Raw genomic sequence first — 18,164 nt, 5'->3', positions numbered from 1 at the left:
CCATATGTGATTGTGTGCAGTATGGCTGTGAAAAAGCATTATTTCATTATGCGTTATCTCAAACCACAGTGGCTTTGCACGCTTGAAAATAAGCAATGCTCAAAACCAGTAGTGCGTAATAAAGTACAATTTTAAAATACAGCCAGGTAGAATGATATCTTTCTTCAAATTCAATTCCTGTTTAAGACATAAAATACACAGACAATTTTCATGACTGTATGCGAAGATTCCTTACATATTTCACAAATAAATTTGTTTCATTACTGATCTGTAAAATTGATGGTAGAGGAGATTGTACACAAACATGTATGTGTCTTTTTGTTTTATTTTTATAATTTCACTGCAGATAAGACTTTATTTTGATAACATACACAGATAGGGCAGGACACATACATTTTCAGGAACCATAGACTATTTTGCAGAATAGTGTACTTAAGTACTGGAAGGTATAATTTTGAGGGACTTCTCAGCCAAACTTTTATAACATTTCATGCAGCATTGGCTTATTGAATTTTTACAGTTGCTTGATCAATTTTGCATTCATGGCTTCTTTATAACATTTGCTTTGTTGCTTTGAAAATGGCTCGGCCATCATTGTTTTTTCACTGAATGTGTGCGAATCTCTCTCATCTGAGTGCACACTTCTCCCTCTGCCATGTTACGCTGTCTGAGCAGGGCAAGGGAGAGGGGAGGGGAAACTGTGAAAGTGCTGCATGGGGCTTAGTTTCATATTTAATTTTTCTCAATGACATAGATCAGAAACAAAAGAAATTTTGCAGCACAAAGGAATTATCCGAATGGAAACTGGTAGATGTAATGTACAGACAAACAAATTGGATGATTTATTCAAGAGAAAGAGCTTCACAAATTGAGTTAGTCAATAATGTGTTGGTGCACCTCTGTCCCTTACTCAAGCAGTTATTCGGCTTGACATTTTTTGTTTGATGCCCTCGTGAATGGTATTGTGCCAAATTCTGTCCAGCTGGCACTTAGATAATCAAAATCACAAGCTGGCTAGAGGGTACTCACAGTAATGTTTCAAGTGTTCTCAGTTGGGGAGAAATCCAGCAACTATGCTGGCCAAGAAGGTTTGGCAAGCATGAAGACAAGCAGTAGAAACTCTCGCCGTGTGCAAAGTGGACATTATCTTGCTAAAATGTAAGACCAGGATAGCTTGCCATGAATTGCAACAAAACAGGGCATTGAATATTGTCAGCATACCACTATGCTGTAAGACTGATGCAGATGATGACCAAGGGGGTTTTGTTATGAAAAGAAATGGCACCTCAGGCCATTGCTCCTGGATGTCAGGCCATATTGCAGTGGACAGTCAGACAGGTGTCCCACCACTGTCTGGGGCATGTCCAGACATGTCTTTGCTGGTCATTGGGGTTCAGTTCGAAGCAGAACTCATCACTGAAGGATTCCAGGCTGAAGACATGTCTGGAGACTCCCCGGGTAGCACAGGGATACCAGCTGACTGTCACCTACCATTTGGCCTGACAACCATGAGTGGTGGTCTGGGGTGCCATTTCTTTTCATAGCATGACCCCTTTAGCCCTCTGCCGCGGCACCCTTACAGCACAGCGGTACACCAATGATGTTCCATGCCCAGTTTTGTAGCCCTGATGGCAAACCATCCTGGGCTTACATTTCAGCAAGATAATGCCCACCTTCACAAGGCGAGAGTTTCTACTTGTTGTCTTCTTATTTACTAAACCCTTCCTGGGCCAGCAAGCTCACTGAATCTGTCGCCAACTGAGAACCTTTGGAGCATTGTGGGCAGGGCCCTCCAACCATCTCAGGATTTTGATGATCTAACATGTCAGTTGGACAGAATTTGGGATGATATCCCTCAGGAGGACTTCCAGCAACTCTTTATCAGTCAACACCAAGCTGAATAACTACTTTCATAAGGGCCAGAGGTGGACCAACACATTATTCACTTGCTCAATTTGTGAAGTTCTTTCTCTTGCATAAATCATACAATTTTTGTGAAACTATAATCATTTGTTCACAAGTACATCACATCTATTGATTTCCATCCATCATGGTCCATTGGTTTTCTTGTCTTAGAGTGTATTTGTGGCATAAACTGTCAGCATATGGGCAGATGCAGACAGTTTCACAGATTTTTTTCCTCATATTCCGGACTTATTTAGTTTTATACTTCAAAAAAGCCTTTCAAATATGTATATTGGTCGAAACATTGATATTACATTTATAACCTCATTATGGACACATGAAAACTCTTCCTGAAGTAAATGACATAGAACACCTAGACAATTTTAGTGAAAAAGAATTTGTCTTTTACTCAGGAATAACACTGCAGAACAACCAGTTCCATCTACAGACACGCAGGTATATTTTCAACTAAAATGGCAAATGATCTCAAAAACATCTCAAAACAGATGTATGGCAGTATCCTCCGACATTTACAAAAGTTATTCCTGTAATTCTTTCAATGCCACAATCAATTGTTGAAAATTCGTGTTTTCTTTAAAGCCAGTGAGCTTAGGGAAATTGATAGTGTTCTTTGTCAGGGGTTTTCCTTCCACAGTGCAGTTTTCTTTTTACATGCATCCATTTTCGCCAAAAAGTCAGAAATAAGTTGCTTCTCACCTTACACTGTCTTACTGGAGACAGTCAGCAGTCAACTCTATTTAAAATGCAAGGTCTGCAATCCATTCCTGCTCTTTTAATTTTCATTCTTGCTTTCCTTTATCCTTCAAAAATTCAGCAATAGCAGGTCTTAAAATCAAAAACACATTCCAGGCATGTCCTTTGACTTAACCAACGAACTGTGTAGTAATATACTGGGTTATGCAGTTAAAAGTAGCCCACCTCCCTTTTGAATCCAAATGCAGTATTTCGACTTTGAAATAGAGTAAACATCTACAACAATGGACAGTTTTATGCAATAATCTACTGTTAGTATTCTTCTGTGAACATTTCAGTTTAGTTCACCAGTGAAGTTAGACACTTCTCTCTGCTGTCTGCTAAATGACTTTCTCAATAAAAGAAAGAGTTGAAATTGTGGAAGCATATGTGAAAACAGATTCAGTTAAGGAAACTCTAAAAATTTTTGGGCTCATGTATCTGGACAGAGGACTACCAGTGAAGAGAATTGGTGCACCTACGGATCTGTGCAAAATGTAAAATGACAAAGAATTCCTTCTGTTCACACACCAGCAGTTTTTGCGGACATACAATGAAAAACTGTTCAGAGCTCAAAGATGTCTACACATAAATTGGCCCAACAGGCACATGTAAGTTGGAAGAGTTGCCCGCAGATATTGAAAAGTTTTGATGTGAAGCTATATTGTGTGACGGTTGTGCAACAGTTACGGGAGGATGACAGTCAGAAACTTGTAGATTATTGCACGTGGCTTTTGAATAGCATCAATGAGACCTCTTCCATTGCATCATGAATGATAAAGCATGATTTCATCTTTTCACAGAACACAAAGTACTGGGCAGTGGAAGACCCTAAGACAGTATGTCAGCAACTGCTCCACGATGAAAAAGTCAGTGTATGGTGTGGTGTAAGAGGAATATGCATCATTGGACCAATATTTTTTGACACTACCCTCAACATGGTTGCAAATATAGAACTTTTTGATACATTTTGTGTCCAACTCACTGACTATGAAAGACAATACAGCTTCTTCCAGCAAGATGGGGCAACTTGCCACATGTCTAAGTGTCTAAGGTATCCATGGAATGACTCCATGATGGTTTCACTGAGGAACAAACTGTCAGGAAACATTTATTACCACCATGTTCGCCATATCTAACACTATTGATTTTTTCCTGTGGGGGCACTTGAAGAGCAAGGTATATGAAACAAATCCACACACAGTACATGAACTGAAAGACGTCATCAACTGTGAAGTTGCTGCTATCGATATCCGAACTTTACACCGAGTGCATCTGAATATGTTTAGAGGTCGATAGACACACAAACAAACACAAACATACACATGAAATTCAAGCTTTCGCAACAAACTGTTGCCTCATCAGGAAAGAGGGAAGGAGAGGGAAAGACGAAAGGATGTGGGTTTTAAGGGAGAGGGTAAGGAGTCATTCCAATTCCGGGAGCGGAAATACTTACCTTAGGGGGAAAGAAGGGGTATACACTCGCACACACACATATCCATCCGCACATACACAGACACAAGCAGACATTTGCTTGTGTCTGTGTGCGAGTGTATACCCCTTCTTTCCCCCTAAGGTAAGTATTTCCGCTCCCGGGATTGGAATGACTCCTTACCCTCTCCCTTAAAACCCACATCCTTTCGTCTTTCCCTCTCCTTCCCTCTTTCCTGATGAGGCAACAGTTTGTTGCGAAAGCTTGAATTTCATGTGTATGTTTGTGTTTGTTTGTGTGTCTATCGACCTGCCAGCACTTTCGTTTGGTAAGTCACATCATCTGTGTTTTTAGATATATTTTTCCCACGTGGAATGTTTCCCACTATTATATTGAATATGTTTAGACATGTACAGCTGTGTATTTATGTTGCAGGGGTCACTTTGCTCTTTGCTTCTGTAATTTCACTGCACTTCCTTCACACTTACACAGGCTCCTTTCATCTGTGCTACCCTGTATAACATGTTCATACTTTTCGTTAAGTTCCATCAAAAACTATTGCAACTGATGATGTAATAATGCATGGGACTACAGGAAACTAACTATTCACTAATTCCGTCACACGGTTTATGCGTGCACTTTTAACACGAAATACTTCTTGATGTACAGAACAACAATTCACATACAAATCACCTGCTGCTCATTACAATTTTTAGCTCTTTCAACTTCAACTAAATCTTCGATTTCTTTGTGCGTGGTGCAAATTTGTGGTATCCATTGATTATGCAACTACATAATAGATACTGAGAGTTCTTTACTTCTCCTCTGTGATTCCTATTCATGTTTAAAGGATTGCAATGTTAGATCATTGGATTGCCTCTTTTTTGTGCTAACAGCCACCAGAGCTATGAACTTCCTCTATACCGTAAACAAATTGCAAAGGATAAACAGCGCTTACACCTCTATTCTGCCTAACTGAAGAAAACTGTGTCAACCACAATAAGCCACACCAAATGCTTTAAGAAAGTATCACATCCACTGCTGAATAAAATGTTGTGCTATATTGAGAAGGACCACGCAAAGCCGAGATGTACCGAACAGTGCTATGACAGGCCGAGTTTTGGACCTCATGTGTGCAGCACATTGTGCACTTGTGAAGGTTTGCACACTGTGGCCGGCCCTGCTCTAGACTTATGTGCTTCACCAGTATTCATTCTTGTGAATGTGGAAGAAATGAGTTTGGTGCATAACAAAATGAATGCTAGAAAAATCTGTGTGATGTCCATGAAAGAATAAAATAATTATTACTAGAAGCTAGAGCTTTTCCTCTTTTGTTATTGTTGTTAATTTATTAGAGCATGGCTTTTACATGTCATAGGTACAGAGACAAGCTTGGAAAACACCTGAAATATTTTTCATTTTCAGGACAATGTTGAATTACTTGCTAACCTTCCAGTATTAATTTAATAATTTTTAGAAAGAAATTCTTTCCAATGTTGACTCATTTGTATGTCTTAGATCTCCAAATGGCTGTACATGTGGAGCTTATGCACCCTAGTGAGCAGATGATCCTGGATGATGCAAGATTGTATTTATCATTTGAAATCCATGTGTCACCATTTGATGAACTACAGTATTGATTTCACAATAGTCATATAAATGCAACTGCATTTGCATTAATTTGCAGGGCATTTATTGTTTCAGTATCACCATTTACTATTTAATTTTGTTAATATGTGTATAATGGGCTGATATTAGATGGTGTTTGTATTGGTTTGTAGTAATTGACAGTATGCTGATTTTGCATGGTGTATTGTAATCTGTTACTTTTAAATGTTACACTGAACCACACTATGGTGCTTTGCTGTTTTCTTCCTTTATATTCAACTAAAATCATTGAATTAAATGTTGGTGCATTCAGTGAGAACTTTCTTCATTCTTTGGAGTTTCTTACTCTCAGGTGGCTACTCATTCATTAAAAATTTTAAGAGAGTAAAAAGTTGTTTTATGGAGATGTTTTTTCAGCTAAGTCCCCAGGACTGTCAACAAATTGACTCAAATATACTACTCTGGATTTCAGAAAAACAGGATATTTATTTTATTTGAAATTGGGTTTCTTATTTGTATATCACTGTATTGCATTTTGCATGAAATGGGAATAAGAGTGTGTTAAACTTTAAGAAGACTTTATCAAATAAACTTTTATTATTTTTATTTATTTTGTCACATCAATGGCTTCTTGTCGTCTTACTACAACAAGACACTGATCTGTTTCTTTGATTTGAAGGTGAGAAAAAAATGAAATAAAAGAAAACAGAGCTTTCACTATAAATCATTACTGTGTGACTTCACTGTAGAATTATTTGAGAATTTTTTAACGATATTCCAGGCTGTTATTTATGTTTCTGCTGTTGCTACCAACAGAAAAGGTTTTCAGTGGTCATCTTGCATGAGCGCTTTGTGATAGAACTGGAAATTTTTATTCATATGGCGCAATGTTTCACAGTTAGCTGTCTTTCGGACCAAAGTCAGTTTAATTTTTGATACTACATTGCAGTTATTACTCAGCAGTTTGTGTGCTTGTAGAAATGTAATCAATAAGGCAAAAGATCTACTATGCAGTTACATAATGTTACAACAACAAATCTTTGAGATATTTAGTTTGAGACAGTTCTGCATTAACTCTGAGAACCAAAAGTTGTTGTTAAGCTGAGGCTAATCTTAATTGGTTAATTGTGCTAACAATTAAGTGGCAGGATATAGTGTTACCACTTATAAGATCAAATGATTTCAAGGTGCCGATTAATAAACTAGCAGAGACCTGCAGAGTGTGACAATAAAGCTTTAAAATTGTTTCATTGTATGAAAGCTAGCAGTTCGTAGGAGGGTAATTAAGAAAGGATGATCTTACACAGTTTTAATACTGGTATATAGCACTAATAAAATGAATATAGTGCCTTACAGTACAAATATTTTGTTAAGTGTTAAAATACATTGTTAATGCATATATTTTTTGAAATATGTAGCAATTACAAATAAATCAGAGATGTTTTCAGATTTGATTTTATTGTCAAGATGCATTTTCCATTGTTCCTATTAATCATACTATGCACTGACATCCCTATCTTCAAAGTGCAGATCATTCCAATCTAAATACTGACCTATCTCCTTTATCTGTAAACATACTGAATGTATCAACTTTTCAGTAGTTCTGCCATGTCTTCCAGATAAAGGCACTGCCAAGAAAATAATGTAGTGTAATTCAACCCAACACATTCTTCAAATACAGTTGTTCAACTCACTTTACAGTTCATAATTTTAAGAAAGTTCGCTATAAAGTCAGTGTTCTCTGACTGAAATCAGAATGGATTACCTTTCTTCTGGTTTTCTTGACCTTTGAATGACACAGGATATTCTAACTGTTGTAGAAGTTAAAAACACTATATATAAAAGTACTGACATGTTTGGTGTTGTTATGAGACTGTACAGCATGATACTGAAAGTCATGGTCAGTCCTTTGTTATAACTGCTATTACAGCAATTAAATGAATGACCACCTCTCTCAAGTGACCACAAAATTTTTCAACGGCATGCTGTTATTGAATACCTTGGTCAAGAGGAAAAATATCTGGTGCTGAAATTTATCTCTAACTTCAGTGTGCATATGGAGATATGTTCAGGCTACCACTTGAACAGTCTTCATGGTATGCGACAAGTGAAAAGTTGATGAGTACACTTCAAGTGCTGTACATCTCATTGTGAATGAAATTTCAAAAAACCCTCAGAGTAGAATGTAGCGTAGTGCAAGAAATAATTCAAAGTTTGGGCTATCAGAAAGTTTGTGCTCATTGCACCCTTCATTTATGAGCCAAAGGACATAAGGTTCAGAAAAGAACCACTATTCAAAGCTGTATTCAGTTATTTCAGAATGAAGGAGACAGTGTTTTTATGAGTGTTGTGGAAAGTTATGAAAGTCATTATGAGCCTCAAACAGAATGTGTGAGAGTATGGAATGGCACCATTTGAATTCACCATCAAAAAAGAAAACAAGGGCAGTGTGATCTGTTGTGAAAGTTGTGGGAATCATCTTCTGGTTGATTTTCTTTAACCAGGACAGATAATAAATGCTGCCAGCAAAATCCTGATATTTTTGAAGCACTGCGTGACAAATGCTTTGGGAAGAAGATTATCCTGCAACCCTATACCACGCAGCCTTACACTACTCATTTCACTGTGGAGAAAATTAAAACATTTGGGGGCAGGGGGACTTTGTAACCTCCTTAAAGTCTCAATTTGGCCCCATATGACTACTGTCAGCTGGGAAGTGCTGTCAAACACCCAGAAGGTGATGCAGCAGTGTATCCAGGCAGGCAGAATGGACTTCACCCGTAAGAAAATTTTCAGATGTACAGAATGATGGGAAAATGTGTGCAAAGAAATTGAAAACTGACAAAAATGTCTGGTATGTAATGCTTTGTCTAAAAATTAAAAACTAATATTCGTAATTGTGGGTCATTCATGACCTTCAGTGTGAAGTGTGTACAGATAGCTAGAAGCTGCATGTTTATCATTCTGTGAAACTGCAGCAACATGCTAGTATCAACTTCTGCTGATTCAGGAATAGAGGTAGGGATGGGCAAATTATTAAAAATATCGATATATATGTATTGTATCAACATACATATATAAAAGACAGTGATATTATCAAGTCAAAAATATCGGTATTTTTAAATATTGATGTGTTGGCCTTTGCCTACATGAGAGAAGTCTTAGGAGTGAAACACTTCTGATATGTGTTCTGTACATGGAACATTTCAGACAAAAAGACTCAATTTTCCAGTAAATACCAGTGCAGTAAGTGTGTGTGACTTGTTTCAAGTCTATGTCACTTTTACAGTGTGTCCTCTTTTCTTGATCCAGGCACTCAGGGGGTAAGGAACAGGGTGTGGTAATTTTTACCATTCTCATACAGTGCTGTCACCAAATGTGTTTGTTTTGCATCTCATAAGTATCATTTGCAATGGTAGAAATGACACATAGAAGTAACACTTTCATGGATATCCAGTACTTATACATTCAAGTTCAGATCTGGTGCTCATTTGTAATAGTGAATATGAAATTAAATTAAGCCCATTGTAGGACATTTACTGTTGGATTTCAAAGATTGGTAGTAGTTGGAATGGGCAAGAAATCTGCCAATGGGAACTATAGTGCCTATGAGTCGAGAAAAGATGGACAGTAAAAAATATCACTTTCAACACAATATTTAATCGATATATCCATAATTTAGACATCTGCGATATATATCGATTTCTCTCCCCCCCCCCACTTTGAATCACCCATCTTTGGGGTACACCAGATCAATCACTTGTTAGTTGCTTGTGTTCTCTTTTTCTCCTAATAGTTCTTCATTCTGTCTGCTCTCTTCTTTCTTTCCTCCTCTGATATCTGAATCAGTTTCCTGGCGTTGATCTTAGCTTGGAACCTCTTAGTTTTGTCTTTGGTCACGGTCGTGGCTGTATCATTCTTTAACATGACTTCAGCAATCTGGAGTTCTCTCAAATCCTTTTCCTCTTCTTTAAACTGATTGGGTTTAGTCCTTTTTTTGTAAAAGAAGTCAAAGATTTGTTTAGTTAGTCTACTGGGATTCATTCGGAGTATGTGTCCATAGAAATCAATCCTCCTTTTCCTCATGGTTTCCGAGAGTCTCTCCAACTTTTTATAGATGGCTTCATTTCTATAGAATACTTCTTTGTTATTTTGGAATTTGGGACCCATGATCTTCCTCAAAATTTTCCTCTCTTTGGTTTCCAATTTCTCCATTTGCCCTTTCTTCGCCATGACTAGTGTCTATGCTGCATAGAGTGCTTCCATCTTAATTACTGCGTTATAATGCTTTATTTTGGTGTTTCAAGAGAGGGCTTTCTTATTGTGTGTGTTTTTGGTGCTGGAAAGCTAGTTCCATTTTGGTCCTTCTTGCTTTCCCTTCAAGGTTGTTCCATTCAGTCCATTCCCCTAGGTAATTGAAACTCCTAACCACCTCTATTTTTTGAGCTCCTACTTTAATTCTCTTAGGAGTATCTAGTATATTCCTCACAATCTTCATTTTTTCATAAGAAATCTTAAGTCCTATCTTCCCAGCCTGCCCTTGTAAATTGGCAATTTGTTCTTTATCTTCCTCCCATGTTTACACGAGCAGCACCATGTCGTCAGCAAATGAGAAACACGTAATTGTGATTCCTTTGTTTTTTGGTCCAAGTCTTATTGCCCCTCTCGTTTTTGCATTCCATTCCCGCACAACTTTTTCGAGTGCTCAGTTAAACAGTAGGGGTGAGAGACCATCCTCTTGTCGGACCCCTGTTCTGATCTCGAAAGGTTCCAATAGTTCACTCACGAATCTGACTTTAGAGGATGTATTTGTGAGTGTCTCCTTGATGATGTTTAGAGTTTTCCTGTCCAAGTTAAACTCCTCCAAAATATTGAACAACATTCTATCTATGGAATCATAAGCTTTTTGGAAGTCTACAAAAGTCACTGTATATGGTTTCGCCCTCTGCTTCTGATATACTAAAATGTTTCTGATGTTTAAGGTCTGTCCAGGTCAGGATCTTCTTTTCCTAAACCCTGCTTGATACTTCCCAGTTTGGCAATCCAACTGAGATTCTGCTCTTTCTAGTAAAGCTCTGGACAATATCTTGTAGGTCACATGCACTAGGGAAATCCGTCTGTAGTTGTTGGGATCAGATTTAGGACCTTTTTTGTGAAGAGGATGTATCAGGGCCATTTTCCATTCCTGTGGAATGATTCCTTTCTTCCATATCTCCTCAAAAAGTTTCTGGAGTAAGAAAATTGCAGTTTTGCTAGCATACTTCCATAATTCAGCTGTTATCCGATTTTGCCCTGGCTTTGAAATTTTCCATATATTGATATTATTATGGAAAAATATTGATTTTTTTTTACATATATCGATATTTTTTGCCCGTCTGTAACTAGGGGCTCAGTTGTTAGGAAAAGTTTGACAAACAGTATATATAGTTGTTGATTGCTTTACAAATCCTGCAATGTATCATTTACGTAAAAAAGTTAACTCCGCTGGCTTGTGTCAGTAATGTTCAATCAAGTAGCTCAGTTGGCATCACGAGGCCGAGTGTACTCCATCCCCACCCCACACACACACACACACACCAAGTAAAAATCCCTGTCAGTGCTCGGAACTGAATCTAAGAACTCCAAATGGCAGTCAGTCACACTAACCACTCATCTATGAGGTAGACCGTATATATAACAGTTATGAGTGTATGGCATCTTTGATTAGAAAAGAAATGTGTACAATTCTTTCAAATTTAATGTTGAAGTTTTCTGAAGTTATTCTCCAGCTCAAAGAAGACATTAAATCTGTTACAATGATAACTCCTATTAGAAAAAGTTTATTCATTCCAGCCTGGACAATGTTGGAGTAATTACCTGGAGAACATGGCCGCACACAAATAAATTGTACAATCATCTTTGTATGAGGGGCATACCATATGTAATGCAAACCATTTTTTTTTCTGAGAGCAGGTTAGTTTTATTCAGGATTCTGGTACACCATATTATTCCCCACTTTTTTGGCTACAAAACCACGTTTGTCAACTTAATATCTGCTCAATGCAACACCCTCATACCACCTTACTGTGATGGCCTGTCTGCCCCCGTGGTACCACTTTACTGATCGATGTCAGAGCCAATGTCTTGCTTCATCATAATCTTCCTGTCAGCCACATACTGCTTCCCACGTAGTGCATCCTTCATTGGGCCAAACAGATAAAATCCACAAGGTGTGAGATCTAGGCTGTATGGTAGATAAGGAAGAACAGTCCAGTCACCTTTCTTGAGTTCCACTGGGCTGCGCCGACTTGTGTGAGGCCTTGCTTTGTCATTTAGAACAAGACACATCAGGACTGATATTGTACCACAAGGGAAGACATCAAACAGAATAATTTCTTCAGGGAAGAATGTCACAATGACTTTACTGGCTGAGTGTGTGCCTTTGAACTTTTTCTTCAAATGAAAGGAGGTGTGGTGCGACTCCATAGATTGCTGTTTTGTTTCCAGTTCGAAGTGATAAACCCATGTTTCGTCACTTGTGACAATGTTTGTCAAAAAAATTGTCATGGTCAGCCTTTTAATGTGCAAGAAATTCTGCACAGATGGTCCTTCATTGCTCTATACGGTTTACTGTTATGTGGCAAGGAATCCAGTGCATGCACATCCCTCTGAGTACTCCAGCTGCTGGATGAGTGTGTCAAGACTACCAACAGAGATGTGAAGTTGAGCAACGAGGTGTTTGATTGTGATCCATCGATCACCTCAAATGAGTGTCTGCATGTTCCAACACTGCAGGATTCACAGCAACGACTGTGTGCAGCTGGCTGGCATGTGGTAGGTCAGACAGATTTGTGCAATTTTGCTGCAATGATGACAGGCACCTCACCCAGTGACTCATTGTGCTTTTGTTCACCGGCAAGCCCTCTGAATGGCAGTTAGCTACACTAACCACTCAACTCTGCGGTGCACCTTAGGTATGACAATTATAATGATTGTATGGCATCTTTGATTAGAATAGAAATGCATACTTTCTTTCAGATGTAATGTTGAGGTTTACTGAAGTTATCCTCCAGCACAAAGAAACCATAAATCTGTTAGAATGATAGGCTTGTGTGCCTTGTAAAGCAGAACAGGTGGTGATCTGTGGCAGGTATTGTACAAAGCTGACTCTTGCACAGGTGTTTTGGAGCGTACCATTCAGTGCACGTTGTTAAACATGAGACTTTGCTACAGACAACACCTCTGTTGGAATTCTGCAAGTACATGGTCTGGTTTTCTGCGAAAATAAACTCAATGACAGCTCTCCGCTAGTAATGTGTCTCTGTTACAGATGCCATTTTGAAAAATACATGTAGTGCCACTACTTATCAGAACTCCTTGAAACTATAGGGGCAAAGGCAGGAATATTCCACCATGTCCCACAACAAATTGTGCATTTTTTCAACAAAACTGAAAGGAAAAAAAAGTATTGCATTACTTATTGTATGCCACTCATACTAGTAAATTAAACATTTGGATGTCATTTTATTCCCACTCAGAATGAATTTTCTTCTCATACACCTGTCACCTTTGTACACCTTTACTTTTTTCCTTCACTGCTCTCTCCCATTTCTCTTAGTTTGGATGGTATAGGCATATATTTTGAAAACTTAAAACAGGTTTATACTCTCTGCCTAAAACAAAAACACTAACATATCTTTGCTCACTGGTGGATGTAGATGTGAACTAAAATTGTAGTTTTCAAGCTGTTTGACTAGGAAGAAGGATGTAAGATTAGAGTTTAATGCCGTATTGAGGATGTAAGCTCAGATTGGAAAACAATGAAGAAGGAAACAAGGTGTGGAAACATTTAGCAAACATCCCAGCATTCACCCACAATTATTTGTGTAAACTCCAGGAAACATAATTGGAATTTTAATTCTGCTTCTCACCAATGTGAGTTCATTATATTAACTATGATGCACCCAGAATTATATGTGTAAACTTCAGGAAACATAGTTGGAATTTTAATTCTGCTTCTCACCAATGTGAGTTTGTTATATTAACCACTGTGCCACATCATTCCATAAGCCAAAACATTAGGACCACTGGCCCCTACGAGACTGAATGTTGCCTGGTGGTGTTGTAGCCACATAGTATGGTAAGGTAAGTATATAAGCAGAGTAAAAATGAACGGGAAAACATTCTAGCAAGATGTTGTTGTTGTTGTGGTCTTCAGTCCTGAGACTGGTTTGATGCAGCTCTCCATGCTACTCTATCCTGTGCAAGCTTCTTCATCTCTCAGTACCTACTGCAACCTACATCCTTCTGAATCTGCTTAGTGTATTGATCTCTTGGTCTCCCTCTACGATTTTTACCCTCCACGCTGCCCTCCAATGCTAAATTTGTGATCCCTTGATGCCTCAAAACATGTCCTACCAACCGATCCCTTCTTCTAGTCAAGTTGTGCCACAAACTTCTCTTCTCCCCAATCCTATTCAATACCTCCTCATTAGTTACGTGATCTACCCACCTTATCTTCAGCATTCTTTTGTAGCACCACATTTCGAAAGCTTCTATTCTCTTCTTGTCCAAACTGGTTATCGTCCATGTTTCATTTCCATACATGGCTACACTCCATACAAATACTTTCAGAAACGACTTCCTGACACTTAAATCTATACTTGATGTTAACAAATTTCTCTTCTTCAGAAACGATTTCCTTGCCATTGCCAGTCTACATTTTATATCCTCTCTACTTCGACCATCATCAGTTATTTTACTCCCTAAATAGCAAAACTCCTTTACTACTTTAAGCGTCTCATTTCCTAATCTAATCCCCTCAGCATCACCCGATTTAATTTGACTACATTCCATTATCCTCGTTTTGCTTTTGTTGATGTTCATCTTATATCCTCCTTTCAAGACACTGTCCATTCCGTTCAACTGCTCTTCCAAGTCCTTTGCTGTCTCTGACAGAATTACAATGTCATCGGCGAACCTCAAAGTTTTTACTTCTTCTCCATGAATTTTAATACCTACTCCGAATTTTTCTTTTGTTTCCTTTACTGCTTGCTCAATATACAGATTGAATAACATCGGGGAGAGGCTACAACCCTGTCTCACTCCTTTCCCAACCACTGCTTCCCTTTCATGCCCCTCGACTCTTACAACTGCCATCTGGTTTCTGTACAAATTGTAAATAGCCTTTCGCTCCCTGTATTTTACCCCTGTCACCTTCAGAATTTGAAAGAGAGTATTCCAGTTAACGTTGTCAAAAGCTTTCTCTAAGTCTACAAATGCTAGAAACGTAGGTTTGCCTTTTCTTAATCTTTCTTCTAAGATAAGTCGTAACGTTAGTATTGCCTCACGTGTTCCAACATTTCTACGGAATCCAAACTGATCTTCCCCGAGGTCCGCTTCTACCAGTTTTTCCATTCGTCTATAAAGAATTCACGTTAGTATTTTGCAGCCGTGAGTTATTAAACTGATAGTTCGGTAATTTTCACCTCTGTCAACACCTGCTTTCTTTGGTATTGGAATTATTATATTCTTCTTGAAGTCTGTGGGTATTTCGCCTGTCTCATACATCTTGCTCACCAGATGGTAGAGTTTTGTCATGACTGGCTCTCCCAAGGCCTTCAGTAGTTCTAATGGAATGTTGTCTACTCCCGGGGCCTTGTTTCGACTCAGGTCTTTCAGTGCTCTGTCAAACTCTTCACGCAGTTATCTTATTTTCCATTTCATCTTCATCTACATCCTCTTCCATTTCCATAATATTGTCCTCAAGTACATCGCCCTTGTATAAACCCTCTATATACTCCTTCCACCTTTCTGCCTTCCCTTCTTTGCTTAGAACTGGGTTTCCATCTGAGCTCTTGATATTCATACAAGTGGTTCTCTTCTCTCCAAAGGTCTCTTTAATTTTCCTGTAGGCAGTATCTATCTTACCCCTAGTGAGACAAGCCTCTACATCCTTACATTTGTCCTCTAGCCATCCCTGCTTAGCCATTTTGCACTTTCTGTCGATCTCATTTTTGAGACGTTTGTATTCCCTTTTGCCTGCTTCATTTACTGCATTTTTATATTTTCTCCTTTCATCAATTAAATTCAATATTTCTTCTGTTACCCAAGGATTTCTATTAGCCCTCGTCTTTTTACTTACTTGATCCTCTGCTGCCTTCACTACTTCATCCCTCAGAGCTACCCATTCTTCTTCTACTGTATTTCTTTCCCCCATTCCTGTCAATTGTTCCCTTATGCTCTCCCTGAAACTCTCTACAATCTCTGGTTCTTTCAGTTTATCCAGGTCCCATCTCCTTAAATTCCCACCTTTTTGCGGTTTCTTCAGTTTCAATCTGCAGTTCATAACCAATAGATTGTGGTCAGAATCCACATCTGCCCCTGGAAATGTCTTACAATTTAAAACCTGGTTCCTAAATCTCTGTCTTACCATTATATAATCTATCTGATACCTATTAGTATCTCCAGGATTCTTCCAGGTATACAACCTTCTTTTATGATTCTTGAACCAAGTGTTAGCTATGATTAAGTTATGCTCTGTGCAAAATTCTACAAGGCGGCTTCCTCTTTCATTTCTTCCCCCCAATCCATATTCACCTACTATGTTTCCTTCTCTCCCTTTTCCTACTGACGAATTCCAGTCACCCATGACTATTAAATTTTCGTCTCCCTTCACTACCTGAATAATTTCTTTTATCTCGTCATATATTTCATAAATTTCTTCATCATCTGCAGAGCTAGTTGGCATATAAACTTGTACTACTGTGGTAGGCATGGGCTTTGTGTCTATCTTGGCCACAATAATGCGTTCACTATGCTGTTTGTAGTAGCTAACCCGCACTCCTATTTTTTTATTCATTATTAAACCTACTCCTGCATTACCCCTATTTGATTTTGTATTTATAACCCTGTAATCACCTGACCAAAAGTCTTGTTCCTCCTGCCACCGAACTTCACTAATTCCCACTATATCTAACTTTAACCTATCCATTTCCCTTTTTAAATTTTCTAACCGACCTGCCCGATTAAGGGATCTGACATTCCACGCTTCGATCCGTAGAATGCCAGTTTTCTTTCTCCTGATAACGACGTCTTCTTGAGTAGTCCCCGCCCGGAGATCCGAATGGGGGACTGTTTTACCTCCGGAATATTTTACCCAAGAGGACGCCATCATCATTTAATCATACAGTAAAGCTGCATGTCCTCGGGAAAAATTACGGCTGTAGTTTCCCCTTGCTTTCAGCCGTTCGCAGTACCAGCACAGCAAGGCCGTTTTGGTTAATGTTACAAGGCCAGATCAGTCAGTCATCCAGACTGTTGCCCCTGCAACTACTGAAAAGGCTGCTGCCCCTCTTCAGGAACCACATGTTTGTCTGGCCTCTCAACAGATACCCCTCCGTTGTGGTTGCACCTACGGTACGGCCATCTGTATCGCTGAGGCACGCAAGCCTCCCCACCAACGGCAAGGTCCATGGTTAATGGGGGAAGTCTAGCAAGATATGGACTGCAAATGGGAAAGTCCACCAATAGAAGTGACTTTGACAAAGTACAGATTGTTATGGCCTGAAATCTTGTTGCAATTATCATAGAAATGGATCAATTGCTCATATGGCACTGTTACAACCATCTAAGAAAAGTGGTTGACAGGTGGAGAAATCACGAGTAGGTATGACAAAGTGTTAGATGTCCACTTCTCTCATCACAGAACATACAGTTCATAGGCTTTCTTGCTCTGTAAAGCAGAATAGGTGGCAATCTGGTACAATGCCGATCCATGCACAAGTGTTTTGGAGCGTATCATTCAGTATGCATTGTTAAAAATGGGAGTCTGCTACAAACAATACCTACTTGTTCCTGCATTCACCCAATGACATTGTCAGTTACATTCAAAGTGGGCATGAGATCTTTGAAATTGGACTGTGGAGCAATGGAAATGTTTCACCTTGTGATGAAGCAAGCTGGGATAATTTTAATTCCCCTCTTGTTTTGCTATCTGCCTCCTTAAATTCGTTTTTTCAGTTTGAACTAAGTACCATAAACATACGTAAGTTTTAATCTGCATTTTCATGAAAGAGGAAAGTTGACCCTCAGTTTTAAAGAATATAACACCAGATCTAATTTTGTGCTTAGTTTTATGTATGTAATTTATTTTCTAATTTATTTAGTGTGTTCCTAGTTAATACTTTCATTATAGGGAGAAATCAGTAATTGTTTCGTAACTTAAATTCTATTGTTGATGTATAAACAAATATAAATTCTGTACTAATTATAAACGTTTGGAGGAACAACTAATTGTATTCTTAAAGTATCTATTTGGCCCTATTTGAAAACATGTTAGCAAAACCAGCCCTGAATTAATTCCAAAGTAATTAACAGTTTTCTCAAAAGCATTGTTTGCATAATGATATTTGTTAATTTCATGATTTAAACAAACAATTTGGCCTAACTCTTGCAGTAGAAGAAACTGTTATAAAGACATAATTTT

General features: G+C 38.4%; 1 protein-coding gene across 3 annotated transcripts in view; it reads left to right on the top strand.

Moving 5' to 3' along the window:
- The window catches only part of LOC124803122 (reticulon-4-interacting protein 1 homolog, mitochondrial-like), a 170,332-nt gene that overhangs the window by 118,694 nt on the left and 33,474 nt on the right, over positions 1 to 18,164 (top strand). The window contains exon 9 of one of the 3 annotated variants that reach the window (XM_047264295.1): positions 5,609 to 7,104. The exons of the other annotated variants lie outside the window; for them this stretch is intronic. Within the exon in view, the coding sequence (XP_047120251.1) occupies positions 5,609 to 5,648 (40 nt within the window). The 3' untranslated portion in view covers positions 5,649 to 7,104. Of the gene's footprint in view, positions 1 to 5,608; positions 7,105 to 18,164 lie in introns of those variants that run through there. 3 annotated transcript variants of the gene reach the window in all.

The sequence above is a fragment of the Schistocerca piceifrons genome, chromosome 6, assembly GCF_021461385.2.
Source record: "Schistocerca piceifrons isolate TAMUIC-IGC-003096 chromosome 6, iqSchPice1.1, whole genome shotgun sequence".
Lineage (NCBI taxonomy): Eukaryota > Metazoa > Arthropoda > Insecta > Orthoptera > Acrididae > Schistocerca > Schistocerca piceifrons.
Note: the sequence above shows the minus strand (reverse complement) of the source record. Positions and strands in the feature narration are given on the sequence as shown.